The 9,966-nt window shown below is 41.4% G+C and overlaps 1 protein-coding gene and 1 long non-coding RNA gene across 3 annotated transcripts in view; both read right to left on the bottom strand.

Annotated features, from left to right (window-relative positions):
* Positions 1 to 4,765: 4,765 nt before the first annotated feature.
* Positions 4,766 to 6,591, bottom strand: LOC121491952. 2 transcript variants are annotated; one of them, XM_041757134.1, is made up of 2 exons: positions 5,400 to 6,591; positions 4,766 to 5,200 (listed from the first exon to the last, which is right to left on the bottom strand). In XM_041757134.1, exons 1-2 carry the CDS (start codon positions 6,322 to 6,324, stop codon positions 5,148 to 5,150), a joined length of 978 nt encoding a protein of 325 aa, XP_041613068.1. In that variant the 5' UTR covers positions 6,325 to 6,591; the 3' UTR covers positions 4,766 to 5,147. The 2 variants fall into 2 exon arrangements, with proteins under 2 accessions (XP_041613068.1, XP_041613069.1); XM_041757135.1 differs by having other exon boundaries at positions 4,766 to 5,215; positions 5,415 to 6,591.
* Positions 6,592 to 6,647: 56 nt separating this feature from the next.
* Positions 6,648 to 9,966, bottom strand: part of LOC121491955 — a 63,254-nt gene continuing 59,935 nt past the window's right edge. Inside the window, exon 6 of the long non-coding RNA XR_005988085.1 lies at positions 6,648 to 7,106. This is a non-coding gene — a long non-coding RNA (uncharacterized LOC121491955). The remainder of the gene's footprint in view (positions 7,107 to 9,966) is intronic.

The raw sequence follows: 9,966 nt of genomic DNA, 5'->3' as shown, positions 1-9,966 counted from the left end.
GAGCCATGGTGTCCCTCTGCTGCTTGAGAAGTTGGGGGTGGATGTGGAAGGGGTTACCTGGAGTGGAATGGATGAAAAGCCACCCCAGGACCAGGACTCAATGACTGGACTAGCCTAGCTTAAGGATTAAAACATGGTGAACCTCCTCCATGAACCAGTCAGTAGATTTCCCTTCACCATGCCTCATTTTTCAGATAAGGAATTTCCAGGCAATTCTAAGTGCCCTCAAAACCACATGCTTTGAACAATTGAAGGAAGGCACTCAATTATACAGGGTCCCAATCTCTCTAGACTTCCACTTAGTGTGATCTGGGAGAGTCAAGTTTCAAAAATCTAGCAACTCTTTCTTAATTTCCAAAGAAAGAAGCTGCAATTTTCTCCTCCCACTGGAATCACTCAGGAGCATCTAGCCCTGCATTCTGAGTTTGGAAGAATAATCTCAACCAGTTATCCAGCTTTCAAAATGCGTACTAACAAAAACAGGGAAAAAAATGTCTAAGTATAAGAGGAATTTGCTCAGGGGCTGTCTGATGGCTTACAGAATTGATGGGAGGAACAAAGAAGGTGGCAAGAAAACAAACAAAGTCATTCATAAAGACCATCTGATGAAAGCTTTACTCTTTGTCCCATGCTGTTAATAATCTCATTAACAGAATAAAGGAGAAAAATATAATCATCCCTACAGCTGCATAAAAATAACGTGATGAAATTCAAAACCAATTCACAATTTAAAATAAAAATATTTCTTAAGAATAAAGGGAACTGGGTAACTTCATAAAGGATAACTACCAAAACTCAGAGGCAAGCAGCATTCATAAAGAAAAATTTTGTATTTAAAATTAGTAATCAAAAACTTCCCAACAAAGAAAAGTCCAGGATTCACTGGTGAATACTACCAAACATTAAAAGGGGTAATTCTGGGGCACCTGGGTGGCTCAATAGTTGAGTGTCTGCCTTCGGCTCAGGTTATGATCCTAGGATCCTCCCCTTCAGGAAGCCTGCTTCTCCCTCTGCCTATGTCTCTGCCTGTCTCTGTGTGTCTTTCATGAATAAATAAATGAAATCTTTTTATAAATAAATAAATAAATAAATAAATAAATAAATAAATAAAGTAATCCCAGTCCTCCTCAAATTTTTCCAAAAAAAAAAAAAAAAGATAGAAGAGGAGGGAACATTTCCAAACTCATTTTACCAGGCCAGCACTACCCTAATACCAAAGCCAGAAAAGGACACTTTACCAGAATAGAAAATAACAGACCACAATCCCTAATAAATATAGATGCAGAAATTCTCAATAAAATACTTGCAAGCCAAACCCAGCAGCACATTTAGAGGATCATTCACCATGATCATGTGGGATTTATCCCTGGGATGCAGAAATAGTTTAATATATACAACAATCAAGGTGAACACTATATTAATAAAATGAAAGAAAAAAATCATATCATCTCAGTAGGTGCAGAAAAGCATTTGATAAAATTTAACGTCCATTCATGACAAAAACTCTTAACAAATTAGATGTAGAAGGAATGTACCTTAACACAATAAAGGGAAGCCCACAGCTAACATCATAATCAGTGGTGAAAGACTAAAAACCCTTCCTCTAAGATCAGGAAGAAGACAAGAATGCCCACTCTCACCACTGTTACTCAACATAGGACTGGAAGTTCCTACCTCAAAAATTGGGCAAGAATAGGAAATAAAAGTCTGTCCTTGATATGAATGTTGGCGATGATTTTGGGGATATGATACCTAAAGTACAAGCAACAAAATCAAAAATAAATAAGTGAGACTATCAAACTGAAATCTTCTGCACAGCAAAAATACACAATCTACAAAATGAAAAATAACCTACAGAATGGAGAAAATATTCACAAAATATATATCTAATAAGGGTTTAATATCCAAAATATGCAAAGAACTTCTACAATTCAATAGCAAATCATCATCATCATCCAAATGAAATGGGCAAGGAACCTCAACAGACATTTTCCAAAGAAGATTTATAATTGCCAACAGGTACATGAAATGATGGTGCTCAATATAGTTGATTATCAAGGCGATGCAAATCAAAATCACAATGAGATATCATTTCATACGTGTTGGACTACCTATCATCCTGATGAGGATGAGGAGAAAAGGGAAACATTGTTGGTGGGAACATAAATTGATGCAGGCACTGTGGAAAACTAAAAATTAAAAATAAAACTACCATATGATCCAGTAATTTCACTTCTAAGAATATATCCAAAATGCTATCTGCACCTCTGTGTTCTTAGCAGCATTACTGACAACAGCCAAGACACGGAAACAACCTAAGTATCTATCAACAGATGAATGGATAAAGAAGATGTAATATATATATATATATATATATATATATATATATATATATATATTCACAAAATATTATTCAGTCAAAAAAAAAATCATGGGTGAGCTTTGAAGGCATTACATTAAGTAAAATAAATTACAGGAAAGACAAACACTGTATGATCTCGCTTGTTTGTGGACTCCAAACACAAACAAACAAACTCATAGAAAAAGAGATCAGGTTTGTAGTTACCAGGGCAAAGAGGGAGGAAATTTGGATGAGGTGGTCACAAGGTACAAACTCCCTGTTAGAAAATAAACAAACTCCTCAGGATGTAATGCATAACATTATGACTATAGTTAGCACTACTGTATGGCATATATGAAAATTGTTAAGAGAATATGTCTGAAGATTTCTCATCACAAGGAAAAAAACATTTTTTGTATCTATATAGATAATAGATGTTAACTGAACATGTGATCATTTCATAATATACTTAAATAAAATCATTATGCTGAACACCTTAAACTTACACAGTACTGTGTGGCAATTATAGCTCAATAAACTATTTTTTAAAAAGACAACATTAGGGACATCTGAGTGGCTAAGTTGGTTAAGAGTCCAACTTTTGATTTCAGCTCAGATTTGATCTCAGGGTCATGAGATCAAGTGCTACATTGGGCACCACACTCATCACATCATAGAGTTTGCTTAAGATTCTCTCTCCCTCTCCCTCTGCCCCTACTCCCACTCCTGCACTCTCTTTCTCTAAAAAAAAAAAAAAAAAGATAATATTAATATCTAGTGTGTATATATATGTATATATGCCTATGCCTATCTACAATGGTTTTATATATATATATGCCTATAAATAATACTGATACAGTTTGTCTTCAAAGGTAAATACTTCAAATGTCAAGTGCTTTGCAAATACTAGTTTATAATGTTTATGCTTAGGCTAGCATTCTAAGAACAATCACGGCATGTTGGTAGGTTCCTAAAATTAAGAGAAGCATCTTTCTCAGTGCAGAAATTCTTAGTACAATAGGGTCTGTTAGCTTCTGATCAAAACGTTACTTTTTTTCCTGCCTAATAGCTAGATGACTTTAATTGTTTAAATATCTGAATTACACACATTTTGTTGAAGTTTATTTGAAGTTTCAATCTGCATGTGATAATTCTGCTCTTTGGAGATACTCAAGCCGATCCACTACATCCTTCATATAATGTTTTTGTTTGTTTGTTTGTTTGTTTGTTTGTTTGTTTGTTTCAAACACACGAGGGTTTATTTACAAGCTCGAGCTTGGGTCCAAGTATACCGGACACAGCGGAGCCTGAGGTGGGTTTCAGCTTACTTTTAAGGGCTGTTCTAGGAGACATCCAGAAGGGGTGGAGGAATTTCTCAAGTTATGTTTACATTCTGATATGGGGCTTTCCAGCGCATTGAGCTCTGTTCTCATTCTAATAGGGGCTTCCTGCCCTTGGCTTGGGCTCTGTTCTTATTCTAATATGGGACTTTCTAGGGTGTTAAGCTGTAAACTGTTTTCTTCCTGTAACTGAATAATGTAAACTTCAGCTCTTATTCACAGGGGCATAGGATGGTTGTACTTGTGCTAACGCTGAACTTAAAGTGGAATGGCCTTAATTTTCTCAGCCTCCACATTTCCCCCTCTCAGAGAAACCTAAGGAAGGACCCAATCATGGGTCCAGATTGCTCTCAGAGTGAGCCAGGGGGAATGATTAAACCAGGATTCCACCAACCTTGTTGCTGTTCTCGCTCCCATTTACATTTCAGTGAAGAAGCAACATCCTATGTTTAAGGCAGCACATAACCCGCCCCCCACCCTTTGTTGTAAGAAGACGAAGTCTAATCCCCTTCTATTTTGAAGGACAACCTCAGACTAGGGAGTCTTGGAGGTGGGAAATAAGTGAGAATGGCGCAGTCTTAGCTTTAGGGGATTGTCCTTGTCCGGTTGGCTTTTCCATTCTGGAACAAAGTCCTTGAGAATGGTGTGTGGGTCAGCTGGCCGGACGTGGGTGTAGTGGACCCAGGGAGTAATCCCGTCAACCTTGAGAGCGGTGGGAGTGGTCAGGATCACGATGTAAGGTCCCTTCCAGCAAGGTTGAAGTGTCTGGTGTTGGTATCTCCGCATGTACACCCAGTCATCTGGCCGATATCGATGGGGGTCCGGGGGTGGCCCAGTCTCATAGAGGGCCCTCAGCTTAGGCCACACCTGCTCATGGGTTCGTTGTAACATTTGGAGGGAGAAAAGAAGTTGGTGATCATCAAATTCAGCGAGCGCCTCAGGTTTTAAATTGGGGATAATAGGTGGAGGAAGACCGAACATGATCTCATAGGGAGTCAGTCCCATCTTATATGGGGAATTCCTCACCCTATATAGGGCGAAGGGGAGGAGAGTCACCCAGTCCCCGCCAGTCTCCAGGGCTAATTTAGTTAAGGTCTCCTTTAATGTTCTGTTCATCCTCTGTACCTGTCCTGAGCTCTGGGGTCTATATGCACAATGTAATTTCCAATCTGCCCCAAGTATTTGTGCCTCTCCCTGTGTTACCATAGAGACGAATTGTCTGATCCAATTTTAACAGGAAAACCATACCTCGGTAAGGTGTCTTCCAGCAGTTTCTTGGTCACAGTCTGTGCCGTTTCATGTTTGGTGGGAAATGCCTCTGTCCATCCTGAAAAAGTATCTACAAACACTAGTAAATACTTGTGCCCCTATTTTCCAGGTTTTACCTCAGTGAAGTCCACTTCCCAGTAGGCTCCTGGGCGGTCCCCTCGGAGCCGGGTGCCCGGTTAGATCCACGGCCGGAAGCATTAGTTAGTTAACTGGCATGTGTGGCAGCTTGCCACAGTCTGCTCGATCTTTGCTCGAGAGTCTTTAAATTTTTTTTTTTTTAATTTATTTATGATAGTCACAGAGAGAGAGAGAGAGAGGCAGAGACACAGGCAGAGGGAGAAGCAGGCTCCATGCACCGGGAGCCCGGATGTGGGATTCGATCCCGGGTCTCCAGGATCGCGCCCTGAACCAAAGGCAGGCGCCAAACCGCTGCACCACCCAGGGATCCCCTCGAGAGTCTTTAATAGTGATCTTTGCATGTCGTATGAGGTCTTCCATCTCCCTTGTCCCCATGTGAGTACTCCCATGTATTTCGGATAGGACTCGCCGTCCTAGCTCCTCTGGCAGGATGATGCTGGAGTCTGCGGCCCTCCACCAGCCACGCAGGCACTGGGTCATAGGCAAGTGTTTGATCCAGTGTAAGTCCACATCAGTATAGTTGGGGGTGTCCGGCAGGGTCAGTGCCCCCGGATCGGGTAGCGTGGTTGCTAAGACCTGGGTCACCAAAAGGGTCACCTCCTTTGCTTTTAAGTCAGCTAGCCGGTTTCCCCTGGCTACTGGTGTGTCTGCCTTTTGGTGTCCCGGACAGTGGATGACGGCTAGGGCCTTGGGCAGCCAGGGGGCCCTCAGGAGTTCAAGAATCTCCGTTTGGTTTTTAACAGTCTTTCCCTCTGCTGTCAGAAGCCCTCTCTCTCTGTAAAGGGCTCTGTGGATGTGAGTGGTGGCGAAGGCGGACCTGCTGTCGGTGTAGATGTTTATTCGTTTACCTTCCCCCATGGTCAGCGCCTTGGCCAGTGTGGTCAGTTCTGCCCATTGAGCCCACCTTCCAGCTGCCAGTGGATCCTCCCAGATGGTCTCCGTTTCCATGGTTACAGCTGTTCCCAAGTATCTGACTCCTTCTTGGGCAAAACTGCTGCCGACCGTGAACCAGGTGGCATCTGCATTCAGCAGTGGCTGGTCCTGGAGATCAGCTCTGATTTCATGCACCTGTGCCAAAATTTCTAGACAGTCATGCAGAGGGGGTTCCCAGTCTGGGTTAGGGAGACGAGAGGCATGGGGTATTGGCGGACCCTGACAGGGTCTGCCCCCAGCTTTAGTTCTATGCGTATGGCCGGTCAGTGCCCAGCCAGCCCAGTTCCCCCAGCTTCTGCCCATACTTGGGGAAATTCCTGCAGCCAACGGTCACTGTCAGTCATTGGGGCTGAGGGCATTTGGTGGAGACGATATTCGTCTCCTAAACTCAGGACAAGCACCTGAATCGGGTGCCCCTCCTTGTTTAGGACTTTTGCCCCTTAGGGGTAGAAGCAAATTTGTGCCCCCATCTTGGTGAGCAAATCCCAACCTAACAATGGGTAGGGACACTCAGGGATGACCATGAAGGAGTGGGATACCCAGCCCCTGCCAAGATCCACAGTTCTTCGGGTAGTCCATGAGTACTGTTTGGTGCCCATGGCCCCTTGCACCCATGAAGTCTTGTTTGCCAATTTCCCTTGGGGATGTAATAAAACCAAATGTTTTTCCCCAGTGTCCACTAGGAATTCAACAGGTTGCCCTTCCACTTTAAGAGTTACCCTGGGCTCGGGGAGGGGTGCCGAACCCCAAATCCCCTAATCGTCCCAAGTTCTCCATTTGTGAGATCTTGGCAAGAGCCTTAGAACTTTTGTTAGGGCAGTTTTTCACCCAGTGGCCCTCTTCTTTGCAATAAGCACATTGGTTTAGGGCACTCCTGATGGGGACCAGGGCCATCCTCCTTACCAGTCCCTGAAGCCAGCTTCTTGAGGTGCCTCCATCTTTCCTTCAGCCGAGTTGTGCGGTTTGGGGGGTAAAAAGGGTTTTAGCCAAGGCAGGGAATTCTGGATCATGTCCTGCCAGGCCAGGATGTTGGGCACCAGCTCAGGATGGCCGTTCAGTTTGTCCCTGAAGATCACGGCCTTAACCTGTAAGATAATAGGTAGGTGGAAAGTTCCTTCTCAGGGCCATCCCACATCAAAGGTTGGCCATTCTGATATGCAATAAATTTGAAATCTCCCTCTCCTTACGTAAACAGTTATGACAGTTAACAAAGACACAGTAACACAGACAAATGCACAAACAGTTAACAAGGACATAGTAACACAGACAAACGTTCCAGTGCAGTCACGGAGACAAAACAGACAATAACCCGAAGGGCTGGCAGCCAGCCCTCCTTACAGATGAGGACCTCCTTCCTCCTTACAGATGAGGACCTCATCCCCCTTACAGACGAGGACCCCCGCCCTCCTTACAGACGAGGACCCCGTCCTCCAGGCGGGGCAAGGGACGTCTCTTCAAGACCCCTGATCAATGGCCCGCCAGCGCATCCGCCTAAGCCAATGCCAACCCAATACAGATTGGAATTCCTACAGGTAAAAGTACAGTTTAGAGCTCTCAGAAAATATGTGCGCAAAAGGTGGGAGAAGTTGAGTGCACTCACCACGCATGAAACCCTCTGGATGGGGTCCTGGGGGTTTCTCGGATCCTGGACAAGCCCCCAAATGTTGTGCCCAAGATTGCAAATCCGACACCGATGCAAACACATGAGGGTTTATTTACAAGCTCGAGCTTGGGTCCAAGTATACCCGACACAGCGGAGCAGGGACTTGGACCCATATTATGGTTCTTAAAATATTTGAAGATATCAAGTTCCCCCACTTGACCCCCTTCATCAGAGATTTTGAGACACCTATAAGCAACTTTGTTGCAGGTCAAGTCTATAAATTTGTTGTTCAGGCATAGTGCCAGCTTTTACTAATTATTGACCTTGTTACTCTGGACACGATCCTTGAATTCCCTGAACTAGAGAAAAGCAAAATGGTGTAGAGGCTGAAAACAGACACTGCAATGACAGGATCTGGATTGAATCCTAACCCTACCTCTTGTTAGTTGAGAATTACTGAACACCACTCTACCTCTAAAGTTTCTTCACCAATAAAATATATGTAAGAATAACACCAATATCAAATACTTCTTGAGAGGCTTATCAGACATACCCATGTAAAATGTTTATCCAGTGACTGCAACATGAAAGCACTCACAATGACTTACTGTCAAACATTTTATTCTTTTGACAATAATTATTTGTACACAGAATTTTTAGTGACTGGTTATTCATTTAACAATTCCTAACAATGAGATAATTTTGCAGTTTTTTAATTTTAATATAACAGTGCAGTAAATACCTTTGTACATAAGCCTTAGTCTCTAAGTGAGTTAAGGTTTGTTTCCAGATATATAGCAACCAGTTCAACGAGCTTAAACTCATTAAGTCTCATACTGCTCAATTGTTTTAAAAAATAATACACCAATTTCCCCTGCCATCAGCAATGGGTGAGTTATGACCATTTAACTTCATCTTCAGTAGTATTCAGTTGCTAATTTTTTAAGTATTTGCTGATATTTAGGAGCCTATCATTCTTTTTCAGATAGAAATAACTCAAATTTCTTGTAATAATTTAAATATATATTATATATATAAATATACATATGTGTATGTATGTACACACACATATTATATGGGTATATATCTTTGACCACCTGTAATCTCATACCCCAACCTTATTTAACTATATGGCAACTATTTGCCTTTAAAAAACCTTAAAAATCTGTTGAAATTCCTTTAGCAAATTCTTTTCTGGAGACATTCTTCCATATATTATCTGAATTTCTAGAATTCCTATCTTCTTTGGATTAAGGCAGAGGAACCCTTGAAATTACAGCTACAAGTGATGTGTATATATTAATAACCCTCTAAGATAATTCTGAAGTGATTTTACCTCTCCTTCCCTCAGACAACATGGCCTAAATTAGATTCTTATTAAAATACATATATTGCACATAGTATTAAATATACACATGACATACACTACATAAAAATACTTAACCATGCAAGTTACTAATTAAAACTCAGGCAGAGTATCATTATACATTGTGTGTCCTAAAAATGGATTAAAAGCAAAGTATATGTAAAATTTTTTATTGATTCATAGTATACTCATTGAAAAGTCAGTAGGGAAATGCAAATCAAAACCACATGACATACGACTTCACACTCACTAGGACAGCTATAATTTTTAGAATGGAAAATAACAAGTGTTGGCATAGATGTGGAGAAATTTGGACTCTTCTTCTACTTTGCTGCTGGGGAAGTAAAATGTGCAGCCACTATAGAAAATTGTTTGACAGTTCTTCAAAAAGTTAGCACAAAATTACCTTATGATCTAGCCATTCCCTTCCTAGGCATATACCTAAAATACTTGAAAACAGGTACTCAAACAAATACTTCTTCGCAAATGTTTATACCAAACCTAGTCACTTAACCAAAAGGTACAAACGAAGCAAATGGCCATCAGTGGATGAATGCATAAACAAATGCTGCATATACATACAATGCAATATTTTTCAGCCATAAAAAGGAAAAAAAGACTGATACATATCATGATGTAAATAAATATCTAAAAACATTATGCTAAACAAAAGAAGCCAGACACAAAATATCACATAGAAGGACAATCATCATATGGTTTCACTCATACAGGGAATATAAGAAATAATGAAAGCGGGGATCCCGGGGTGGCTCAGTGGTTTAGCGCCTGCCTTTGGCCCAGGGCATAATCCTGGAGTCCTGGGATTGAATCCCGCATCAGTCTCCCTGCATGGAGCCTGCTTCTCCCTCTGCCTGTGTTTCTGCCTCTCTCTCTCTCTCTCTGTGTCTCTCATGAATGAATAAATAAATAAAATCTTTAAAAATAAATAAATAAATGAATAAATAAATAAATAAAT

This window comes from Vulpes lagopus, chromosome 5 (genome assembly GCF_018345385.1).
Source record: "Vulpes lagopus strain Blue_001 chromosome 5, ASM1834538v1, whole genome shotgun sequence".
In the NCBI taxonomy this organism is placed as follows: Eukaryota; Metazoa; Chordata; class Mammalia; order Carnivora; family Canidae; genus Vulpes; species Vulpes lagopus.
This window is presented reverse-complemented; position numbering and strand designations above follow the sequence as displayed.

Excerpts from the sequence above, each read along its gene's own strand:
- LOC121491952 (XM_041757134.1), bottom strand. The coding sequence starts at position 6,324 with ATGGGCAGAAGCTGGGGGAACTGGGCTGGCTGGGCACTGACCGGCCAT. Across the intron at positions 5,201-5,399 it reads CACTATTAAAGACTCTCGAG|CAAAGATCGAGCAGACTGTG; the intron begins GGGATCCCTGGG and ends AAGACTCTCGAG.